Below are 26,242 nucleotides of genomic sequence, written 5' to 3'. Positions count from 1 at the left end.
CTCTTTTGGCGTTTAAATAGTCCTGCTAATCCTCATAGGATTAACCCTTCAGGTAAGCAGACCCTCTAAGCATCAGTAAGTGGACTAGATACAGTATATACACTTTTTGTTACAATGTTTACATAATGTGGGACCTGATCGCTTGCACTATATTTATAAACTAAAGATCATTGGAAGTGTTTATTTGTAATATTAAATATTATTTATTTTGTATTTGGTTTGTCAGTAAAGTGCAACATATTGTGCAGAGTACATTTACAAATTCTATTCCTTCTTTATCTCTTTGAAATGGTGCCTTTGATTTGTAAGCCAAAGATGACATGTCAGTGTATGAATACTGCAGGAACACATTAGAAATCAATAAACAAAATAGCTAATGTGGAACACCCTGCTGTAATACCCTGACGCCTCTGTGTGCTGGCACAGACCAAACTGCAGTGTCAGAGGAAGCTTCACCTTACTACAGTATGACTGAACCATGTTACTGAATGTTACTCTATACCTTGTGTCCTAGTTTCTACAATGCAGTAATACTTGGTGCAGTAACATTCAATGAAGCAGACCTGATACTCTTATAAAAGCATCAGATAAAGAAGATACAGACTTTAGTGTCCCATCAACTCTGTTCTGATAATGGGGGTTGGCATTTTGATGCAGTGTCCTGGAAACTGGAAGGTTAATACAACACAGTCTGGTGCAGTTTTTTCCTTTGAACTTTACATAAAACTCCATGTGTCTTTAAAAAAAGCTATGGTAGACTTTGTATAAGCTTTGTGTTACGTCTACAAGCATTGTCATCATTGCAAAGACCTAACAGATCATAGGTCCCAAGTTTTCTAAGCATCAGAGGTTTGGCAATTAGACACAATTCCTCCGGGAACTTTAATCGTTCTGCATATAACATTAGTCAACTATGAACTTGGTCTAGTTACAAGTCTTACTTAAACAAATGTTTGGACACCTAACTGAAAATGTAATCTCTTATAGGTTCCGAACAAGAAATACAGTCATTTCATAGATATATCACTAGAGAAAAAATTCTGCTGGTTCTTAACCTGCCCCATGTTGTAAGTCAGGTGGTAAAATATGTTGTAGTGATGTCAGCTGCATCTTAGGATCATGCGCCCAGGCCTTATCTATTGTTATGCTGATTTTTGACTTGTGACTTGCATAGACCTGTTTTATATTAGTATATTTTAATAGCATAGCTTGTGAGTGGAAAGATCTACTGTATAATTAAACAGCGCAGGCCATTTATTATTTGTATGATATATTAGGAGTCATCTATGGATGGACTTTCTTGCTTAGTGTTTAATCATTGTCACAACTGCATTTGCTATTTCTCTTGTTGGCTTCAACTCATAAAAAAAGACCTTCCCTTTATTTTGCAAATATCCATTCTCCTCTTTCCTTGAATCTTGGTGCCTCATTCCTTAAATTGCTCCATTTTACAGACCTAATTATCTACTAATATTAACATTGAATATCAACAATATGCCTCCTGAATGCAAAAAGCTAATATTGTGATTTATCCTGTAACTATACGTATTATTCAGGTTTTTTCTATTGTCTGACAGTTTTTGATGGGTTAAGACCAGAATCTCAAAAATATGTACTGTGTCTGTGGTAGTAAGACATGAAACTGACATCCTGCTTCAGAAAAAAACAGTTTTTTCAAGGTATATTTATTTTTTCTTAAAACCAAGTAATTGCTTAGTCTAAGAAGCCTTGATTATTTGGAAATAGGAAGCCGCTGCCATCCAAAATAAGATTCCCAAGGAACCTCATCATCTGAAATCCAGCGCAGTTGATCTGGAATAGCACTGCCTTCATGAGTCATAGTCTAGATAAGAAGAGATGGCAATTAAATTGACTGGCTAAATGTTAACCCTTTTGCCAGAGCCTACTTATGTGTGTTTACCAGTTTAAGAACACTGAACAAATAGTTACGTGGGATTTCAGATTAAGGTATCCATGCTGTATGTAAAAATCTGTTCTCAGCTGTCGAGACCTATAGACTGTTAGAGCACCAGAGCCTAGCAAGCCTTGAGCGATCTCTTTACTACAATTTTTTTTTGTGTTTGGAGACTTTGATATATCAAACTTGAGATGAAAGAGAAGTGGAGGGCAAGTTCACAATGCGGCTGCTCCTGATAGGGCACCTTCGTTACCACAACACTCAGAATGAGCGTTTGTTATCTGCAACTGGCTTCATTGAGAGGACATCTTTTTGTTTGTCTGTGGCTGAAAGCATCAATGCTTGTCTAATAACAGTACATAAAGGTCAGCATTTTCCCAACTACATATTTTATGTTAGGCCCCATTTGTATTGTAGAAGAGGAGGATTTGTCATAAATATTGGATGATCAATATTGTTATCTCTTCAAGAGAATGTCTGGAGCTGAAAAATCGGATGCAACAAAATGATGTGTACTTAAATATTCACCAGGCAGTGAGTAACTCTCCAGTACTAGTGTTGAGCAAGGGACAGACTAATTGTTTTAATATTATTATTTTGACATCAGTCACTGTTACTTAGCAGAACCCTTCATAGACTTAGAGTAGCAATTAATTCTATATTAGAAAGAAATATAATACTATATACATCTCTAAATATATACAAATGAACATCTAAATTAAACTACTGTTCAGATACCTGCAAGTATTTAAAGCCACCGTTTTTTTTGTATTAATATATCTGTTATTCATGAGTAGAGTCGCAGCTTGGCTTTCCCTTTCCTGGAGCAAAGATTCAGGTCACTGCCCTAGCCCTGTATCTTATACCCTGGCCAAGGTAGAGTGTCTTTCATGGCAGTCACCCCCCCCCCCTTTCAGCATCAATGCCCCAACAGACTCTAGTAGCTACACCCCAGATCATGAGCACCAGTGTATAGAAAAAATATATATTCTTGCTGGGCCGTTACCATTGACGTCCTTATAGAATGTTGCTCCTGCAAAATATTCTTCACAGTGATGTATGTTGGGGTAACTCCACTCTAAACCTCAAAATTCAGATGTTACTGCAGCTATCTCCAGTATAATTTCTCATGTTGTACACACAAGGGTCATGGAAGTGGGATATTGGGATATTTGTAAGGATCCTGCTATGGAGAACTGGTGGTCGTTAGTGTTTTCCTTTAACAAAATAGCAGCTCTGCAGAATCAAGAAAAAAACTAATTTTGTTATCTAAACCCTACAGGTTAGGAAAAGAAAATCACTGGTGACCACCAGCTTTTCAGTGTTAGGACCCTGGCAAACAGCCACACATATCTCAGCCTCCTAGACCTATTTGCATGTGACATGGGAGGTAATGGTATTCTGGGGATCACTGTATTCACAGCAGAATTTTTAACTCGTCAGCAGGGCCAATACATTGAATCCCAATTAATTTAATGGTGAATTCAGCTCTGCTACATCTTTACTATACCTGCATTGTATCTATGTAATATTTTATGTATTTAGAATTGTGTACATGTGAGTGTGAAAAATATAAAGTGCCAGAAATTCATCCGAGAGTATCTAACATATCTTGCTGTATTGAGTTCTCAGAGAGTCCAGAGGACTTTATTTTAAGTGTCACATTGATGGTAACTAGTATCAGCAGTTTATTATTTCTTGACATAAATTTTTATTTTTACAGTTTTTAAGTTCCTATATGAGGTTAAATTATCTGTATAGATGGCCCTCTGATTCTCCTTAGTTATTGGAGGAGACTGTGGTAATTTATGCAGTTATTCATCATATTCATAATTAATAAGAAGTGATTAAATGAGTTAGCCATGTATAACTATGTGCTGGATTTAATGTGTTGAATAATGCTCTAGTGTTTGGTAAAAGGATGAGGGGAAAACTGAAAAAGATACATTTAGTAATGAAAGATAATACAACGTCATTGCAATTTTATAGATTGTAAATAGATGAGTAAAGCCTCTACAATAAAGGCTGCATAGGTTTAGGGCATTTTATTATTAATGTTATTATGCAGCGAGTTTGACAAATGCTCATTGAATGATTCATACACAGTAAAATACCACATGTTCATTACACAGATGAGCCCCATAAAAGCTTCTGCCAAACCTCCAGGGAATGATAACTGTCAATCATTGATCAGACATGAAATACAGACTGTAACACCAGTAAATATTCACTGTCTTTAATTCACGTTTTGGTGGCTGCAACATATTATGTACAGAGATCCTATATTACCTAGTACACGTTTAGAATTTATTGAGATTTAATAAATATTTTGCCCCATTTATTTAAAGAGGCTCTGTCACCAGATTTTGCAACCCCTATCTGCTATTGCAGCAGATAGGCGCTGCAATGTAGATTACAGTAACGTTTTTATTTTTAAAAAACTAGCATTTTTGGCCAAGTTATGACCATTTTTATATTTATGCAAATGAGGCTCGCAAAAGTCCAAGTGGGTGTGTTTAAAGTAAAAGTCCAACTGGGCGTGTATTATGTGCGTACATCGAGGCGTTTTTACTACTTTTACTAGCTGGGCGTTCTGACGAGAAGTATCATCCACTTCTCTACACAACGCCCATCTTCTGGCAGTGCAGACACAGCGTGTTCTCGAGAGATCACGCTGTGACGTCACTCACTTCCTGCCCCAGGTCCTGCATCGTGTCGGACGAGCGAGGACACATCGGCACCAGAGGCTACAGTTGATTCTACAGCAGCATCGGCGTTTGCAGGTAAGTCGATGTAGCTACTTACCTGAAAACGCTGATGCTGCTGCAGAATCAACTGTAGCCTCTGGTGCCGATGTGGCCGACACGATGCAGGACCTGTGAGTGACGACACAGCGTGATCTCTCGAGAACACGGCTGTGTCTGCACTGCCAGAAGCTGGGCGTTGTGAAGAGAAGTGGATGATACTTCTCGTCAGAACGCCCAGCGACTAAAAGTAGTAAAAACGCCCCGATGTACGCACATAATACACGCCCACTTGGACTTTTACTTTAAACACACCCACTTGGACTTTTGCAAGCCTCATTTGCATAAATACAAAAATGGTCATAACTTGGCCAAAAATGCTCGTTTTTTAAAAATAAAAACGTTACTGTAATCTACATTGCAGCGCCTATCTGCTGCAATAGCAGATAGGGGCTGCAAAATCTGGTGACAGAGCCTCTTTAACTTATTTTACTTTACAAAATTGCCTCAATGGGGTACTACATATGTTCGGAAAGGGAACTTTTTTGCATATTTTTATTCTTCCATTTAGAATTGTCAAGATTTTAATATGAATAGTGGGGCTAGAGTAAATGATCTTGTTTTAGTTTTCCGAGGCAAGCTTCAAGGAACACACTGGCCAAAATGGATACAGTGTGTTACGCCTAGTGCACTGCCTGAGGGGGTGGAGCTTGACACAAAGAGGGAATTCTTATATTACCCCTTCCCCCTTTAGGTTCTCACCTAGGTATAATACAGTTTGCCAGTTTTGACCAAAATTTTCCTTTAGAGCTCCATTACTATTTTCCCATGATAGTGTGTAAAGGTGAAGTTTACGATTTAAAGAAGTAGTCTCTTGAAGACAATCCTTTCTCTATTAAAAGCCACCCTGGCGAGCAGCTGACTATCACTGGTCTGGCTACTGGAACCCCTGGCGATCACCTGTTATCACTGGGGGAAGGTTCATCCAGCTATACTTTTCCCCTACAGTGATTGCTGAAGGGGAAATTACATGCTGGCCATTCACATGAATGTCCGACCACGTAATACGTGAGCGGGTAAGCCTACCAGAGCGGAAGCCACTCTTACCTAGAAGCTCTCCGCTTTGGATCTAACAACGGGATTTACAAAGTTTCTTTATGTATAATACTACACTGTAAAGCCTGGCAATGGCTTCCTGTGGTTCTTCAGCTGCTGCTTCAAATTCTACCATACTTTTGCAGCTGGTAATTGACAGATAAAGGTATCATGGGGTTTATAATACAAGAACAGCCATACCAATGGAGCTTTTTTTCTAGAGACATAAACTGTTAAGATATAGCATGGTGTGGGGCCTAACAAAATATTCTACATGTCCAATTGAGGCATTTGAGATCTTGTGTACACTATCATTGCCTGAAATTGAAACATGAATTTTTGATCATGTTGTCATTTCCTTTAAGTCTTTCTCTTTTTACTTGCAGACTTCATGGCAGAAACAAGATCCAGTTCCTAGTGGAGTGGCACACGATAAGCCTGACATTGGGGGATGGCTCTACATATCTCTGCAGTCTCCATGATTTTCTTTGCAATCATGGCTTCAGCATCATCAGCTTCAATCAACCAAGAAGATTACCCTGCCGATGAAGGTGAACAAGCCTCCAGTAATGACAACTTAATATTTGATGACTACAGGGGTAAAGGCTGCGTGGATGACAGTGGTTTTGTGTACAAACTGGGGGAGAGATTTTTTCCAGGTCACTCTAACTGTCCTTGTGTATGTACAGAAGATGGGCCGGTTTGTGATCAACCGGAATGCCCTAAAATTCACCCAAAATGCACTAAAGTGGAACATAATGGATGTTGTCCAGAGTGTAAGGAGGTGAAAAACTTTTGTGAATATCATGGAAAGACTTACAAAATTCTGGAAGAGTTTAAGGTAAGAGTTAAGTTTAATATTTTGCAGAATGTGGTCTTAAATCTGCCAAAGGAAACGTCTACAATATATTATTTCATCATGTTTGTAATGAGTGAGTGCTTGAGAAATTTGATTTTGAGCCCCATGGGCACGGGGACCCATGCAAAAGGTTACAGTCTATGTACAGCACTGCAAATATGTTGGAGTTGTATAAATAATGGATTCTTTACTTACCCCCTGCCAGACCATGTCCTTTCACCTTATAAAGGGCTGAGGATATATGTGATATCTTTGGGATGGCTCATGCCTTGCAACTAATAGACCTGACAGTATGAAACAGAGAGTGCTAGGAGGCAACGTTTGCAAAATTCCCAGTTTTCTTAATGTAGTAATAACATTATGTGTAAACATTGTACATCCCCCTGTGTTGGTCATGATTAAGCTGAATAAATTTCGATATTATAGACCCTTAACATTACGTGATTCATTATGAATCCCAGAATGAATACTTAATATTTGCTTCAAATAAAAATTCTGGTCATTAGTTCAGGACAGATGTATACTTTCTCAGCTAAAAAGTAATAGTGGTAAGGGAAAAATGGCAAAGGTACCTCTGTACAAAGAGTAGGAAATATGGACAAAAATAAAATAAAAGCAAAGGAGGTCTTGGAAATTAGATCGTAATAAGCCCCCAACAATCATGCACATTTTATAATACTGGCCTCCTTATACACGGCAAAGGAACCCATCTTGGGCCCTCTCAGCTTCCAGGGCCCGGGTCTGACCAAAACGATTGCATCCCTTAGGGTATGTGCACATGATAACTGCATTTACGTCTGAAATTACGGCGCTCTTCAGGAGAAAACAGCTCTGTAATTTCAGACGTAATTGCATGTACTCGCGTTTTGCGAGGCGTCAATTACGGCCGTAATTTGGGGCTGTTCTTCATTGGAATCAATGAAAAACGGCTCAAATTACGTCTCAAGAAGTGTCCTGCACGTCTTTTGACGAGCCGTCTTTTTTACACGTCATCGTTTGACAGCGACGCGTAAATGACAGGTCGTCTGCACAGTACGTCGGCAAACCCATTCAAATGAAGGGGCAGATGTTTGCCGACGTATTGGAGATGTATTTTCAGACGTAAATCGAGGCATAAAACGCCTCGTTTACGTCTGAAAATAGGTCGTGTGAACCCAGCCTTATAGTTACACCCCTGCTTGTAAATCCATTTACAAATTAGTCTGTATTAAGTTTTTCAAGATTCCAAGAAACAATTGTCTTTATGTGTTAGTACATATATATATATATATATATATATATATATATATATATATATATATATATATATATATATAGAGAGAGAGAGTTGTCCTCTTACAACCAGTGTTCTCTGCATGTTATTCCGTAAACCGTGAAATAATAAATCCCAAAGACAAGAAATATATTACTTATATTTGGAAACTAGATAGAGGGCACTATGTTATGCAAATGGAGGCACATGCCTATGGGTGGCATTGTGGCTCCTACTCTTTATGGTTAGGATAGAGATATAGTGTGGAGTAGATTCAGTGCAAAGTTACCTGTTTACACCAGACTTTATTTTTTTTCAAGCCGACTCTGTGGAGCATAGATATTAATTTACCAGCATAAAACAACCTAATGTGTTTCCACTTACTAGTGGCAGCTGCCTGAAGGCAAGCAAAGTACAGCATTAGCCACACAATTGTAATTTACAATGGGTCAGGCCTCATGCACACGACCGTAAAAACTCCCGTTATTACGGGTCGTAATCACGACCCGTAATAACGGGCTCATAGACTTCTATTGGCGACGGGTGCCTTCCCGTTTTCTCACGGGAAGGTGCCCGTTCCGTTAAAAAAGATAGAACATGTCCTATTTCTGGCCGTAATAACGGCACGGACAGTCCATAGAAGTCTATGGAGCTCTCGTAATAACGGGTGGCTACATGTGTGCACCCGTCATTACGGCAGCGTTGCTAAGCGACGTCAGTAAATAGTCACTGTCCAGGGAGCTGAAAGAGTTAACTGATCGGCAGTAACTCTTTCAGCACCCTGGACAGTGACTACCGATCAGTATAAACCTGTAAAAAATAAAAATAAAAGACGTTCATACTTACCGGCAACTTCCTGCTTCCTCCAGTCCGGTCTCCCGCGCGTTGCCTTGGTGACGCGTCCCTCTCGACATCCGGCCCGACGTCCTGGATGACGTTTCAGGCCATGTGACCGCTGCAGCCAATCACAGGTCAATCACAGGCTGCAGCGGTCACATGGACTGCCGCGTCATCCAGGGATGTCGGGCTGGATGTGAAGAGAGGGACGCGTCACCAAGACAACGGCCGGGTAAGTATGAATTTCTTTAACTTTTATTACAGAAAAGGCTGTCCCTTCTCTCTATCCTGCACTGATAGAGAGAAGGGGCTGCCGATTAGTGCAGTGCTATTTTGCCGCCAAAAACGTGCTCGTAAATACGGGTGGAATATGTGTGACACCGGACCCATATTTACGAGCACGGGATCGTAAATACTGGTGCAAAACGGGTGGAATACGTGTGACACCGGACCCGTATTTACGCCAGTATTTACGGGTGGGAAAAAATACGGTCGTGTGCATGAGGCTAGTAATTCACTGTGAGCAACAACACATCTCTTATTTTAATGTGCCAAGATTAGAATTGGATGCAAAAAAATCTATCCAGCTTTTATAACTGGGTTGATGAAAAAGTAATCCTGCCCAACATGTATCTCTGTAAGGATGTACATGTGTAAATATAACATTGGTTTGGATTTAAAAATAATTTCCCTACATGAAAAAGTAATCCTGCCCAACATGTATCTCTGTAAGGATGTACACTACCGTTCAAAAGTTTGGGGTCACCCAGACAATTTTGTGTTTTCCATGAAAACTCACACTTATATTTATCAAATGAGTTGCAAAATGACTAGAAAATATAGTCAAGACATTGACAAGGTTAGAAATAATGATTTTTATTTTAAATAATAATTTTCTCCTTCAAACTTTGCTTTCGTCAAAGAATGCTCCATTTGCAGCAATTACAGCATTGCAGACCTTTGGCATTCTAGCTGTTAATTTGCTGAGGTAATCGGGAGAAATTTCACCCCATGCTTGCAGAAGCCCCTCCCACAAGTTGGATTGGCTTGATGGGCACTTCTTGCGTACCATACGGTCAAGCTGCTCCCACAACAGCTCTATTGGGTTGAGATCTGGTGACTGCACTGGCCACTCCATTACAGATAGAATACCAGCTGCCTGCTTCTTCCCTAACTAGTTCTTGCATAATTTGGAGGTGTGCTTTGGGTCATTGTCCTGTTGTAAGATGAAATTGGCTCCAATCAAGCGCTGTCCACAGCGTATGGCATGGCGTTGCAAAATGGAGTGATAGCCTTCCTTATTCAAAATCCCTTTTACCTTGTACAAATCTCCCACTTTACCAGCACCAAAGCAACCGCAGACCATCACTTTATCTCCACCATGCTTGACAGATGGCGTCAGGCACTCTTCCAGCATCTTTTCAGTTGTTCTGCGTCTTTCCAATCTTCCTCTGTCCAATGTCTGTGTGCTTTTGCCCATATTAATCTTTTCCTTTTATTAGCCAGTCTCAGATATGGCTTTTTCTTTGCCACTCTGCCCTGAAGGCCAGCATCCCGGAGTCGCCTCTTCACTGTAGACGTTGACACTGGCGTTTTGCGGGTACTATTTAATGAAGCTGCCAGTTGAGGACCTGTGAGGCGTCTATTTCTCAAACTAGAGACTCTAATGTACTTGTCTTGTTGCTCAGTTGTGCAGCGGGGCCTCCCACTTCTCTTTCTACTCTGGTTAGAGCCTGTGTGTGCTGTCCTCTGAAGGGAGTAGTACACACTGTTGTAGGAAATCTTCAGTTTGTTGGCAATTTCTCGCATGGAATAGCCTTCATTTCTAAGAACAAGAATAGACTGTCGAGTTTCACATGAAAGCTCTCTTTTTCTAGCCATTTTAAGAGTTTAATCGAACCCACAAATGTAATGTTCAGCAAAACTGTTTACAGCGGTGCTAACATAATTGCACAAGGGTTTTCAAGTGTTTTCTAATCATCCATTAGCCTTCTAACACAGTTAGCAAACACAATGTACCATTAGAACACTGGAGTGATGGTTGCTGGAAATGGGCCTCTATACACCTATGTAGATATTGCATTGAAAACCAGACATTTGCAGCTAGAATAGTAATTTAGCACATTAACAATGTATAGAGTGTATTTCTGATTAATTTAATGTGATCTTCATTGAAAAAAACTGTGCTTTTCTTTCAAAAATAAGGAAATTTCTAAGTGACCCTAAACTTTTGAACGGTAGTGTACATGTGTAAATAGAACATTGGTTTGGATTTAAAAATAATTTCCCTACATTCAATAATGTTTGAATTCAGCAAAATACTAAACTCATATTTTGAACACAGTGATAATGCTTGTAGGAACTAGGAAATGGCACAAATGGTGGTCCCACTTTACAACCCCTGTGTCTGGTGAACGGGGTAGACGGGTTCAGTGACAGCGGTTCGAGTTGTTATCGATCACATCTATGTTCATAACTTAGATCTAATCGATTACAGGTGGATCCTGTGTGTCAGAGACATGCAGGACCCGCCAACACTGAATCCATCAGTGTCGCTGACTTGACGGATTCAAGTTTCAGTGCAAGATACAGCTACTCTGTATACAGGATACAAAGCAGCAGTATCTTAAAAAGTAAAAATAATTTTTAATAAAATGTAATGACAAAGTTGCACCAATCACACTGATACACATTTTTATAAAAAAAAAAAAAATTAATTGTTTTCAAAGGTGTACATAGCCTTTAGACTTGACTTTTTTTAATGGCTTTATATGGCTTTTGTTATGTTACGTGATAAGTTATTCCACTGCAGCAAGTTATCATTGTCAAGTTTAAGTTTGCTACATCTGTACACTTCTTGTATAGAAGCCTCTGCTGTCTATTTCTATTTCCAACCCTGGTTTAGTTCTAGCCGTTACTCTGGGCTCAAGAGCAAAAAGCAATGTCTCTTGGGCCAGGACCATATGTTCATGAGTAGAAACTAGTCATCAATAATTCACAGATGTAAAGTTGAGTACCATCTTTCTAGTATCCATACTTTCTTGATAAACTGCTGACCTTCACTATTTTCAGAAGTAGTTTTAAATTGTTTTGACATTAAAATTAAACTTGAGGATAATTCCAGTTTATAAAGCTGCTTTTGTACGATCTTCTTTAATCTTTCATTTATCATGCTGATCACATCATTGTGAGACCTTTAGAAATGTTCTGTGTTTATTAAATATTGATGTGCGCTTTATTTATTAGTGCTATGATAAATGACTTGTAATAAAAGGAAAAGTTTTAGAACGGCTCTTCTTATTTTAAATGTAGATTCCATCCCAAACTGGATCAACTACTGGCCAATTGGGTCCTGATAATATATGTCTGTGCTAGAGACGAGCAAATCAATTCTGCATGAATCTAATTCAGTCCAAACTTCTCAAAAGTTCTGGTAAATTGTGAAAATGTAGGGGTTTTTAGCGCTCGAGAAAAGGAACATTTGACCTTGGGCAGGTTTCCCAATAATGCTTTGCAGGCAGTCTTCCCAAAATGCACTGCAGTTATCCCTCCCTCTACCCATATATGTTGCTGTCACTTTGATATTACTAATGCTGTCTTGGAATTAAAGAGCTTAAAAGGGGTTGGATACAGTCCTAAAAGATATCACAGAGCCAGACATGAGTTTTCAGGGCAACCCGGGCACTTGTAATTCGCAGCAAATTTATTCCGATCGAGGTGGACGGTTGATTTGACTGAAGCGGACTTGAAGCATCAGGAAATGCGCTCATCTCTAGTCTTTGCAAGTCCATTCTATTTTAACTTCTTGTCAATAAGGTTGTGTCATTGTAAACCACATCAAACCAAATAATTTGCATAAGATTTCAGGTCCCTGGTGTAAAGCTAATTATAGAGGGTATCCTTCTGTTGGCACTCTGCGTTGAGCTGTTATAACTGTACCTGGGAATCTGTCATGTAAGTGCCTTGCTGCAGATAAAAGAAAGCATTACATGGCACCAATGGAGATCAGATAGCATCCAGGGATTTCAAGGTATGACAATTTTTCTGACTAATTAAGAAGGTCCCAATTAATTTCATAAACCCATACAGCAATTTAATTGGTGGAATAAAGAGCAATGCAATAATTTTAAAAAAATATTAAAATTAGCCCTCTATTGGCCAGAGGTTTTGGAATAATTTCACACATTTGAAAAAACAAAACTGAATTATAAAATGTAAAAAAAAAAATCATGTTATACCAGCATACTCATAGAGTTTTCGGAAAGTAGACACTTGGCACATTGTGAAAATTCCAACCAGCATTTTATACTCATAGGCGCCATCATGTATCAAAACTTAAAGTTTTGTAAAAAAAAATGGCTAAAGGTCTGATGCAAGCGGATTCTTAGGCACACAACACCTCCTAAAAATGAAAAAGATGTGTCTACAAGCACATACAGTATCTTCACAAAATCACCAGAATGAGGAGACCAAACATCTCCCTGACCCCGATACCTGTAAACATTTGAGTCACAGAGTCAACAAATGGACTGACCCCTTTAATATATAAAAAAAAGAACATATGACTCTCGGAGAGCACATATCCTCTCTATTTGGTAAAGGGTGTGGTGATAACATGTATACTTGTATCATTATCGCCCCCCTGAGGTTACTGGAAGCTTGTACAGGTGGGAGTGATGACAGTAACAGGACATGCAACCTTTTCTTCCTGCTACCTGACTTAGAGCTAAAACCTTTGATTCTGGTATCATTTGAAATATCGAATACTAGGCTTTTATGTGATTTCAAACTTATGTCCAAGTTTCAGCATTAGTTTAAAGTCATGATATATTACATAGGTTTAAAGGGGGTAGTTTGATTTGGACCATGCCTTTTTGTTACAAGCATCTACCCTAACCATAGGCTGAACACTGGGTGTCCTGCTGCTGGGATCACTAGAGATCAGCTGTAATCTGCAGGGAAATCTTGAAATAAGTGTTCAGTTCTCTTGCAGCGCCGCCGCAGGCTAAATTTAGAATTGCACAGTTCTCATTAAAATCAATGTTCTGTATGGGTAAAAATTAAGTAAACCTGTCCTGATACCAAAGTAAAAATGTACTTTATGCCACAAGAAAATAGGATGGTTACTACGACATGTATATTTACCCTGAGTGATGTATAGTGACCCGCAGAGACTAAGTAATGGTCTAAGGTCTTGTTTTTCTAATTGTCCAACAACAGTTTTATGTACAGTGAAACTTATTTGAGATGACCACCCAAGATTGCAAATAAAAAATCATTTTCTAGATGAGTGGTCCTCTCAAAGAAGATGTCCATTATGCATAGCGTGTGATGAAACTGAAAATCCGGCAAAGTATATCTGATCTAGATAAAACGGGTAGAGAGATTTTACTGTAGTCCTTGTCTTTGTTCCATTTAGCAAGCAACAATAATCCTTGAAAGATTTTACCCTGACTCATATCTTGTATATCCTGGTGGACCTGGCTTGGTTGCCCTACTTTTAACTTTGACTCTAATCATATGCTACGTGTATCTCTACCTAATCTACAGTCACCTCCTAAGACACTCTCCTATTGCAGAAACTACTGTAGGAGGATTCTCAAGTGTGTAAATTTCATGTCTTCTGCAGAAAACGTTTGGAGTTTTATAGTCCAATGGGTTTCATGGCTCTAACTATGCTCTGAAATCATATGAGCACCCAACACTATATAACACAAGTCTAAATGTTGTGTGCAGTAATATCTATTTTTTAATACTATACACAGTCATATGTTATTGTACAGTATTTCTATTTTCCTCCAGGCCAACAGTTTATAACTTTCAACTCTGCAAAAAGACTCAATAAAAACATGCGTAATATCGCAATGTCAGAATTTAAAGTAGTATTTACTATGGTTAAGTGAGAAGACACTCACTTTGTATTATATCCCTTATTTTAAATCCAAATATGAGTCAGAACTTCAAAGATGTGATGAAGAAAGTGAGGGTCTTTATTCACCCCTATGCATATGGGTGAATAAAGATCCACACGTTCTTCATCACATGTTTGGAGTGCTGCCTCATATTAGCATTTTTTTTACACATAAGTTACAAAATAATTTTTTTCCCGGGGCGACCATTTGAACTTGAAAATATTGTAACTTCAGATCATAACTCTATGGAAAACTAATAATTAGTTCTAAACCTTTAAAAAGCAGCCCAAAATAAGAAAAGAATAAGATGAAAGAAATATAATCAGATAACTAATACCGATAAAGCAAGTCCTCGCATTTAAGTCAGGAAGAGTTGCTGGAAGCTGGTGAATCACTTTTATGTTGACGAAAGGAACTTCTTCAGGGTCCTTCAGTAAAAATAAAATGGAGCCACCCTCACCTGGCATCCAAAGGAACAGCTCATTATCGTACTGTACATGTAGAGAACTGTATATTTAGCACTGGACTGCAGATAGCTTCTACTAGACAGCCAATCAGTGCATGGACATAAGTAATACAGTGTCCACTGACTGTCTTTACTTGCCCCCAATGTGATGCCCTGATTCACAAGTGTTTTACCAGGGATATGCCCATACTGATTGGGTAGATTTTCAGGAAAGTAAAAGCAATGGGGTTTCGATGAATCTCTACAGTCTGGAAGGTCTTTTATGCCACGTTCAGAATTGGCAGGACTGCAGTGGATTTACGGTGTGGATTCTGCACCTTGAATCTGATGCAATGTACAGTACATTACATGGTGATGGCATTTTCAAAATCCCATTTACACATAGCGGAAAAATTCCACACAAAATATGCGCATGCTGTGGATATTCAATTCACGTGCACCGCATATTGCCACTGTTGGCAGCATTATATGTCGAAGTTGTATTCCGGTTATTGTGGACATCTGACTCAAGATGCAATTTGATGCAGATTAGGAAGATTGAACTGATGTCAAACTCTTTCCGACATTTGACATAGGGTTACGTCATAGCCGGAAAGGGGGAGTACACCATACTCAGCAGGTATCAGCTGTGTGTTACCTCACAGCAACGGCCGGGATCGGATATAACTCCTCTGATCTCTGCCGTTCAACAACTTAGATGCCATGGTCAATACCGACCGCGACATCTAACCCAGTTGAAAAAGAGGGCAATGACCTCTGACAGCACATTAGCCCTTCTGCCACATGATCGCAGGGTGCCGATTGTTGTCATGGCGGCCTACTGAAGGTCTGCCACTTTTGTTCACCGAGCCGGTGAAAAACACAATAAAACACAATATACATGAGTATTGCAGTATATTGTGCAATCGATCCAACGTTCGTTATTCAAGTCCGCTCAGGGGACAAATTAATAAAAGTAAAAAACAATTGAAGTTTTTTTAAAATGTAAAAAAATAAATATTAGAAGTTCAAAAACCCCTCTAATTTTCCCAGAAGTGATGTAAAAATAAATAAATAACCAATTGCTATGGCTGCATCTGTAAAGACCCAAACTATTACAAAATAACATTATTTAACACACGCCGTGAACGCCATAAAAAAATGTAAAACATTGGAATTATCTCCTTTTAGTTACCAATAAAAACTGCGGCTTGCCCTGCAAAAAAACAAGCTCTCACACCAATCCATCAATCCATGGAAAGATTAAAAAGTTATTGGTCTCAGAATATGGCGACACAAAACTATTTGTTTTTTAACTATTTGTTTTTTTTTTGTAAAAGTAGTAAAATATAAAAAAATATATACATATGGTATCGCCATAATCGTCTTGAGCCGCAGGAATAATGTTAACATTTTTTTTTTATCGCATGGTGAAGACCCTAAAAATTAAACCCAAACAACAAGGGAGAATTCATTTTTTTTCACATTCCACACCACAAAGGATTTTTTTCAAGTTTCCCAGTAGATTATATCGTACAATAAATGGTGCTGTAAAAAACTACAACTTGTCTCTCAAAATACAAGCCCTCATACAGCTATATCAATAAAAAAATAAAAAAGTTATGGATTTTGGAAGGTGGGGAGGAGGAAATGAAAAAACTGAAAATGACTGCGGCGGCAAGGTGTTAAGCTGTCATGTTAGTCTATGCCCAGACATAAAAGAACGGAAACCACATTTATTGTACTGTTCACACTGCAAATCTATGACAATTCCGCCGCCGCATCTGAATGTGGCATAAAAGAACTTCCAGGGATGTATCGGAACCCATTGCTTTTTCTTCCCTCTGTTTGATACATTGCAGAGAGAACCTGACCTGAGAACAGAATAATTGCTTTACCTGCTTATTGTCTTGTTTAATTTTAACCCTTTTCAGGACTGTACTAAATTGCTTCCTGCATAGTACAGAACACGTACGGCGCAATTATTGAGCAGGCTCGTGAGTTAATAGCTTCTATTCCAGTCATTTTTAAACCCTTAGATGCTGCAATAGTGATTGCTATGTGCTGTTGTGGCAACTGGGAGTTCAACCTGTAGCTGTAATATGTTCCCTTACATAGGGCGGCATACTAAGCTGACAGATCCTCTTCAATAGATTAAATAACATTTATACACGTTAGCAAACAAGTATAGCACTAGGTGTGAATTAAAAGATAAAAATACCATTAAGCTTGGCTTTAGGACCCCAAGCTTTTACAGACGGACAACAACCCCCATATGGCAAAAGGGAAATGACAACCACACTGCTTTCTTTTTGTTTGGTCTTGTACAGGCCATTGTCTTGTCGTTGACATCATGCAATATGTCACTTTTATCAGACTGTTTCCATTACCTTTGGAACATCTTGATTTTATACAATCAGCTGTTTATTCTCTCAGTATTTATCATTTTCAGATTGTATGCAACGCATTCTCATGGTTATAAAATTAATTTCAGTTTTGTTCAGATGTTTTTTGGAATGTTAGGACCTACAGTATTATTTTTTTTTTATAATTTAGAATAATGGTTGCAAGGAAGAGAAAAAAAATCCTAATAAATAATTACCTCCTGCTTCTTCTCCAACCATGTATGAAGCAACAGCCCAAACATAATCAGGGAATTTTATATCTTAAAATAATAAATAGCTAAAAAAAAATATTTAATAAATGTTATTTTAGGGTTGTTGTGATAAAAATGTTTGTAAATGTAAGGGTTTTATTTATTTATTACACAAAACAATGCAAAGGTCACCTTAAAGGGTTATTCTAATCACAGAAAGTGCTAACATATCGCTAGGCGGGTGTCTGGCCACCTAAATCCCAACTGATCCTGAGAATAAAGTGGCCACAGCACTGCAAGGTTTTTCCCTGCACAATGGCGCTCCCAGCCACTGGCTTGAAAAGAGCTGTGCTGCAGTTTACTGCACAGCGGGTCACAAAAAGCGCCACTGAGCAGGGAAAAACTGTAGCACTCCTAACTATTGATACAAACTCACTAACACTATTTGGAAAAAGGCATATGTACCAGAGAGGACATTGGAGAGAGTGGGTTCATTCTGGGTTGTTTTGTTATCCTCACTTTAATGGGTGGTAAAAACCTGCACAAGGAGCTGGTGTATACGGTTGCTCCAATGTACTTAAGTCATGAAAATAGCATTAGGAAACCAAGACCTGGTGGTTAGGAGTGTCGAGATGTCAAGCAGTGCCTGAAAGGGGCCTCGATTTCATTTTTGCTATTCTCCCATCCTCTATGCTGCTTGGAATTAATTTATATAGAAGATGCATTATATGGACAAAAGTATTAGGAGACCTACACATTATACCTACAGAAGCATTTATGACATCCCATTCTAAATCCATAGGCATTAATATGGAGTTAGTCCCCCCTTTGCAGCTAAAACAGCTTCCACTCTTCTGGGAAGGCTGGGAAATCTACAAGATTTTAGAGTGTGTATAAGCGGACTTTTGAACATTCATCCAGAAATTTGTGAGGTCAAACACTGATGTTGGACGAGGGGACCTGGCTCACAATCTCCATTCTAGTTCATCCCAAAGGTGTTTGATGGGGTTGGGGGTCAGGGCTCTGTGTGGGCCAGTCAATTTCTACCCCACCAAACTCACTCAACCACACCTTTATGGACCTTGCTTTGTGAACTGGGGCACAGTCATGCTGGAACAGAAAAGGGCCTTCCCCAAACTGTTCACATGAAGTTGGAAGCATACAATTGTCCAAAATGCCTTGGTAAGGTGAAACATTAAGATTTCCCTCAACTGGAACAAAGGCCAACCCCTGAAAAATAACCCCATAGCATTATCCCTCCACCAAACTTTACAGTTGGCACAATGCAGTCAGGCAGGTAACGTTCTCCTGGTATTCACCAATCCCAGACTCGTCCATCAGACTGCCAGATAGAGGAACGTAATTTATCACTCCACAGAACATGATTCTACTTCTCCAGAGTATAGTGGCAGCGTTCTTTAAACCACTCTATCTGACGGTTGGCATTGTGCATGGTGATGTAAGACTTGCATGCAGTTGCTCGGCCATGGAAAACCCATGTCATGAATCTCCTGGCGCACAGTTTTTGTGTGGATGTTAATGCAAGAGGAGGTTTGGAACTCTGTAGTTATTGAGTCAGCAGAGAGTTGGCGGCTTTTATTCCCTATGTGCCCTTAGCACTCTGTGACACCACTCTTTAACTTTATGTGGTCTCCACTTCGTGGCTGAGTTGCTGTGGTATCTAAACGCTTTCACTTTTGCAATAATACCACTCACAGTTGTTTATGGAATATCTAGAAGGGAAGAAATCTCACAAACTAACTTGTTGCATAGGTGGCATCCTATTACATTACCACGCTGGAATTCAGTGATCTCTTCAGAACGACCCATTCTTTCACAAATGTTTGTAAAGGTAGGCTGCGTGACTAGGCGCTTGATTTTATACAATAGGACTGAATGAAACACCTGAATTCAATGATTGACAGGTGTGTCCCAATAATTTTGCCCATTTAGTGTATTATAGGGGTGATCTCATTAAGAAACCGGTTTAAAAAAATAAACCGGTACGGTGATCAGCAGATGGCCACGGTTCCGGCTTTTCTCACCCTGGCGATCAGCTGTTATTGCTGTAGGGAGCAACAGCCAACCATACATTGTAGCATTATAGTGAATGTCCGTCTCCGTGATGCAAGGACGCATAGGGTCTGCCAGAGCGGGAGCTGCTGTTTCAGAGTGACTCTCTGTTCTGGCATATTGGTGGGGGTCCCAAATGGAGGACCCCCCTCTATGATGTCTATATGCCCTAATAGAGCATATGGACATGGGTTTTCCTGATGGTACAACCTCTTCACCTGTTTTACATCTTGTGATTTTGCAGACACTCTACATGAGAACTTTGCAGAAATTTACACAGATCAAATTATTGCCTTGTAGTAGAACAGTCTGAGTGCTGTAATTGTCAATATTTTTCATGAATTTCTGATAAACCAATTTGTCCTACATTTGTCTGTCTGCTTGATTTACCGAATTTAGTTCTAATCTTTTAAGTGCATGTGCAAAGGTAACATTGTATCTTCCGAACAATAAGGCTTTTCATTTGAGCCTTTTACCCCAGTGCAGGTACAAACTGTGAACAAATTTTAGCAGCATTACTTGTAATATCCCCAGCAGGTAAAATTTAACTTTTATGATAATTGTAAAAACGTACTGCTAAACCACAATTGCACCGCTGTCAAAGCACCTGTTTATAAAGCGGCGTGCTGCCCTTGGACTCACTGATAAGCCAGGTTTTATTATCCTGGTGAAATATGTAGCACAGGACAAAATAGGGTGCTTGATAAAGACTTTCTGTTTAGGGTGAGGTTTTTGTTTAGGGCACCCTTTATAGTTCAATCTCCATAATTGACTTTAAGGTCAAGTCAGTTCTTTAGGGAAAAATAAGGCAGTCTATTTGTTAACTACATTGCCGTGTCCTAACTAGTCAGTTGGAACTGACTATTGTTGAACCCCGTTTTCAAGGCACACGCCGTTTTCTTTATCCCTACTTTGAAATTGTTTTTGAATAGTCAGTAAAAGTTACGTTTTCTTTGCTGTTAATTTTCTGTGACATTAGGTTTAAGAATACAGATAGTAAATGGACATCAATTATTAAACAGCATTGAGTTTACAAAAAAAAATCCCATTCTCATACACTTGGCATACCGTTTGTCCAATAGTTATAGCCTACTTGCCTATACCTATGATGGCCTTTAATTTGCTGTTGCTTGGTTGCCTGCATCCTACCACGTATAGTAGCTACAATATATAGACATAATAGATACCATGACAAAACCTTTGGGGAAGTCAATGAGATAAAGTACATTTAAAGGTTAGGTCAAGTTTCCGCAAATCTCGAAAAAATGTGTTTAGAATGCATAACAAAAACATAAGCAAGGTCAGCAAAAGTAATGCACACCTATAATAAAATGGCCTAATTGATAGCTAGCCTTGAACCTGGCATTAGAAAGGTATCGGCAGTGGAAGTGTGCCCACATGCTAGCATACACCCATTCAGGCATGCCCATAAAAGAATATTATAATTAGCGACAATGTGGCCATTAACTTGCTGTTTGTATTTTTTAGGTTATTACCTTTAGATCTCCAGAAAAGAAAACTTCTATGCTTGCACATAAAACAATTCTGTATGTTGACCTGTATGTTTATCATAGTACTACTGTGTGATTTCATACTCTACATTTTGATGGTTACTTTCTTACGTACAAATTCAGAGGGAGGCCTACAAAGAAGTTGACATAGCAAAACTCATAATTGGCCCCACTCAGTGCTGAGAGTTTTGCCATATGTACTACAACTTTGCCAAAATTCAAATGACCCATTCTGTTTTTAGGTCCAGATTAATTTCATAATATATCTGTGTGGGAGAGTTCAGTTTTGATGACTTGATAATTTATATAATTCTGGCTGCATGCGGTCACCAATAGGGCCAGCTAACTGCATATGAATTTATATAGTAGCTATTATTCAACTTCATGAGAGCTGTATAAATCTGAGTGCAGTGTTTTTCAGTGAGCTTTAGGTGGCTAAAGACAGCTGCTATGGCAGTGTCACAGAAAACAGGGGAAGCGGCCCAGTGCCGAGAACACTTTATAGGGTTACAAATAGTAAAATTTTTATTTTATTAAATAAAAATAATGCTCACAGTGATGTCACAGTGCAGAGAAAATAAAGAGTGATATCACAGTACAGACAATAAACACCTTTATGCCCTCATGTAGCTCAGGTACATCTGCAACCTCTGCACACCCTATAGTAACACCCCTGATTATTTTTAATAGTGCTTTTGAAAATCCCTCCAAAGACACAAGACAAGATTATGGGACATTGAAGCAGGCATGTGGCACAAAATTATTTATCTATCCCATAAAAGCCCACCTAGTTAAACCTTTTATCCCACATGATCCAAGTAAGAAAAAAATGAAAAAACAAGTGAGGTTGTTGCCAATCGTGCCTATTCTCCTTGAATTCTTAACTCCAAATATAGCAATTAGATCGTACCCCTGGATCAGTTACAAATGTCTAGTGATCTAGTACATGTAACGTTGCATGTTGTGTTTTTACCATCGTTACAGCCAGTAGCCTAGAGTTTCATAATGTATGTAGAAAAAATCTTTGTATGCTGTTGGCAGGGATCCCTCATTCCTGGAGCTGTGGTGCCGGGGAAAACGTTTCTCTGCCACATAAGAATATATCAGTAATATAAATGGCACCTGGTAAGTGGGGGCCCTGTTAAAGATTTTGCATTATGGCCCAGGAGCCTCAAGTCGTAGCCCTAAGCATTCTTTTCTGTATATTGGTCTTGGTACTGCAATATACCCATTCCTTTACTTTGGTTGCCGACCTCTGAGCCCTTGCCAGCTATGCTATGTCTACACAGGTACCCAAAAATGTACTATATATTCCACGTGTAGTCTAACTAGTGGTATCTATAAAGGTAAAATTATTTTTTCCTCATTGTAGCTATGTCCTGTTTGATGTATCTTCTGATCATATTTGCCTTGGCAGAAGTTGCATGGAACTGGCTGCTATAGTTTTCCCCCCACTTGTATCCCCTTAGTATTTTATCCAGTTTATTCAACTTAATCTGTAGTGATTTTTTATTTATTTGTGGTTTTAATTTTTTTTTTAAACATATATCCTTTTTATCTTACAAAATATCTTTACTCATTTGTCCTTAATATGTGAACCCTCAGGTGTATTGTCATGCAGAAACAAGATGGGGCTTTCCAGAGGCTTGTCACAAAGAATAACATTGGCACAGTAGCATTAATGGGGCTTTCTTATGAAAGATATTTCCACAGGTTATGCCATGAATGTGTGATAGGTGAGGGTCCCACCAATGGTACCTCCATCTATTGGCAGAATGAGGTTCCCTAATCCACCTCGGCATTGAATGGAGAGATGGTCGCACATATCAGCAGCTCTCTAGATTCTAGTATTTGGGAGTTATGGAAAGAGCCAAGTAAGCTCAGACATTTATTGCATATCGCATCAATATGCCATAATATCTTTTGTGGGTAAACCTATATACAGATGTAGTCACTTTATCTTGACTTTTAATGCATTAAATACACAGTGTCAAGCAACTTTAACTTGACTTTTTCAATGACATTTGTTGTGTGATATCACGTTGCAGCAAGTTATTAGATTCATGATAAAGATGGTTACATCTGTAGACTATGTGGGGAGAGAGGTTTAGCTTTAGTTAAAATCGCTTTTTCTTTTTTTCTACATGGCCAGGCAGAGTAATAAAAAACACAAAGAAGTGACAGACCTATAGTAGTGCTGAAAAGATAGTTCTAATCACGTAGAAATAGCAGTAGCAATTTCCTATGGTGCAGGACCCAGAGAATAGTGCTTACCACTCACTTCCACCATGCAAATTGAGTCTGCCATCAAAATAGTAATGTATTTCTAATATTAAATTAAAACTAGCTTTAAACTGAAGTCTAACAACTAAGGAGGCCCATCTTCACACAGAAGTAAGGTGCAGATAAAAAAGGCGCATGGAAAAAAAAGTCCTTATTTCAATTTTTCCTATAGAACCCCATGGTTACCTGTCGCGTTCCTTCTGTGTGCATTAGCTCTCTGCTGCAGTATCATTTGTTCATCATTCCTGTGCTATGACATAGTTTATATGTATTATACATGCATGATGATATCTATATACATGTACCGTGCTCTGACGTATGCATGGTGACTTTTTTGTGTGCATTATTCCTGTTCTAGAACATAATCATGTGCATCGTCCCTATATTGTGACATCTCTACGTGCATTATTCGTATACTTTGACATCACTTTGTGCATTACCGCTGTACTATGATATCACTCTGTAGAATTCCTGTAAGGTGTACATTATTCTTGGACCATAAAAATTACTTACTGTGCATTATCACTGTACTGTGACATTACTGTTTGTATAATTTCTTGGCTGTAACTTTACTGACTCGATTATCTTTGCTCTGCCACAACACTGTGTAAACGATCTCTATGCTCTGACATCACTGTGTGCATTATCCCAGTATTCTGACATCAATGTGCACAGTATCCCACTACTGTGACATCATTGTGCACAGGATTTGTGTTCTGTAACTTCTATGTACCCAAAACTCAATAAAAACTATTGTAAAAAAAAAAGTTCTGTCCGTGGTCATGTGATGGACACACAGGTGCTGGGATCATTAAACGACACAGCTCTGATACACATACTGTAACGAGCCATGCACCTGTGTGTATCACATGGACAGAATTTTATTTACTGGAAGTAAATAATGAATGTTCCTACTGAATAACAACAAGCAGAGATCTGGAAAACCCTGAGGTATTAATACAGAAAGTATATTGGAGAATTGTATAACTTTTAATTATACAAAAAATAACATTAATTTGCTGAAACCGGACAACCCCTTTAAGTTATGCACTACTTTGGCCAAAATGAACATTATTATTATTAAAAAAAATAACAACTATGAGAATATAAGTGAAACAGACACTTCCATTACAACCATTTGATCACTGTGCTATGTCGTGTATAGCGCATTAATCAGAATATCTCACACCCATTTCCAGATAAATAGGCCCTCAAAGATTACGTGATTGGAGACACTGGGGAGGAATGTCAAAGTTTCCAGACATAGATAAATTAGGTGTTATGTGCAACAGAGACATCACTGTTCATTACACAGAATGAGTGTTGTATTATTTTATTATGTTATGAAACAATCCTGAGACATGAAAGGGAAATATATTTTTTCTTGTTTGCTCATAGCTCCAGTATCTGCTTACTTCATACATATTTATTATTAACACAGACGTTATTCATCTGTTATTATGTTGTTTCTTGTTTAAAGAGGACCTGTTGCCTCTCCTGATATGTCTATTTTAGTAAATTCATATATTCCCCATGTACCAACAATTCTTGAATATATTTTCTAAGAAATCTGCTTTGTGCCGTTCCTCTGTTATTCCTCCTAGAAGTTAATAAATTGACAACTGGGTGTTTGCATTCCACTTGTCCCTACACAGTCTTATACTTAGTCAGCACTGATTAGACATGGTCAGTCTGTGTAGAGCGACACCCGCAACTGGTAACACCCAGTTGTCAACTTATTCATAAATGTGTAGGAACAATAACAGCGGAATGGCACAACATAGCGTTCTAAGAAAAGATGCTCTAGAATTGTTATTTAATGGGAAATACAGATGTGTCCACCCTTACTTTTGTTTGAATTTGGTTAAGGACTCAATTTTTCATGAAACCATTTCAATACACTCTCGCGACATGCTAGCAGGATCCTTGGCAGGCTGCAATCACAAGATTTGTTGAGATAAGAGAAAAAGTAAGGAAAGACACATCTGTACAGTTATTTACTAAAGCAGACTTATCTGGAGACAGCTCTGTTCACTTCTGCGCTATAGCTTCCTTTCAAAACAGAAATCATAGTGGTGCATAATGGGTCCATGTAGGTTCGATCAAAATGACTGTTGTCTTGACACCAAGAAAAGCGCTGCATGCTGTTAAAAGTGATTTAAACCTTCATGAACCCCCCAAAACTGGATACCAAACGCAAATATGAACATAGCCTTAAGCATCTACTCATTAAACTTGTGTATTAGTGAATTACATAAACACCAGACGCAAGAGAAATTAAATTTTTTGCAGCTTCCATTTAGCCCTTCAGCAGACTGGATACAGATCAGGTAGAACCCCATTGCAGAAATCACAATTGCGCCACCTGTTTATGCTGGTTGATACCATAAGCATCCACCATCTCAAGATACAAAGGCCTGGCTTACTATGGCATAAATCCCACATCACTGTGGAGGAATTTTGGCCCACTCTCCTTTGCAGAATTGCTTTAACCCAGTTACACTTAAAGGGGATGTTCAGGTTCAGGGCTGTTTTTTGTACTAATTACCTATCCACAGGTCATCAGTATATGATCGGTGGGGGTCCGACACCCAGACCCTGCACCTATCAGCTGTTCTGGCTGCCTTCAGGAACAGTAAGCTATGAAATGGTCGTGCTGGAAGCAGAGAGCCCCGGTAACAGTATAGCAGCCGTGCTGGGTTCTGGTTCCGGCAGCC

The 26,242-nt window shown here is 38.8% G+C and overlaps 1 protein-coding gene across 3 annotated transcripts in view; it reads left to right on the top strand.

Annotated features, from left to right (window-relative positions):
- VWC2L (von Willebrand factor C domain containing 2 like) overlaps positions 1-26,242 on the top strand; it is a 138,974-nt gene that overhangs the window by 1,090 nt on the left and 111,642 nt on the right. For all 3 annotated transcript variants that reach the window (XR_012849497.1, XM_075829644.1, XM_075829643.1), the window contains exons 1-2: positions 1-52; positions 6,144-6,598. The exon at positions 1-52 is cut by the window's left edge. Coding sequence is in view for 2 of the 3 variants with exons in the window: in XM_075829644.1 (XP_075685759.1) it covers positions 6,209-6,598 (390 nt within the window). In the remaining variant the exon portion in view is untranslated. The remainder of the gene's footprint in view (positions 53-6,143; positions 6,599-26,242) is intronic.

The sequence above is a fragment of the Rhinoderma darwinii genome, chromosome 6 (genome assembly GCF_050947455.1).
Source record: "Rhinoderma darwinii isolate aRhiDar2 chromosome 6, aRhiDar2.hap1, whole genome shotgun sequence".
NCBI classification, from domain to species: Eukaryota; Metazoa; Chordata; class Amphibia; order Anura; family Rhinodermatidae; genus Rhinoderma; species Rhinoderma darwinii.
The sequence above is the reverse complement of the archived record's forward strand: the minus strand, read 5'-3'. Positions and strand labels throughout refer to the sequence as shown.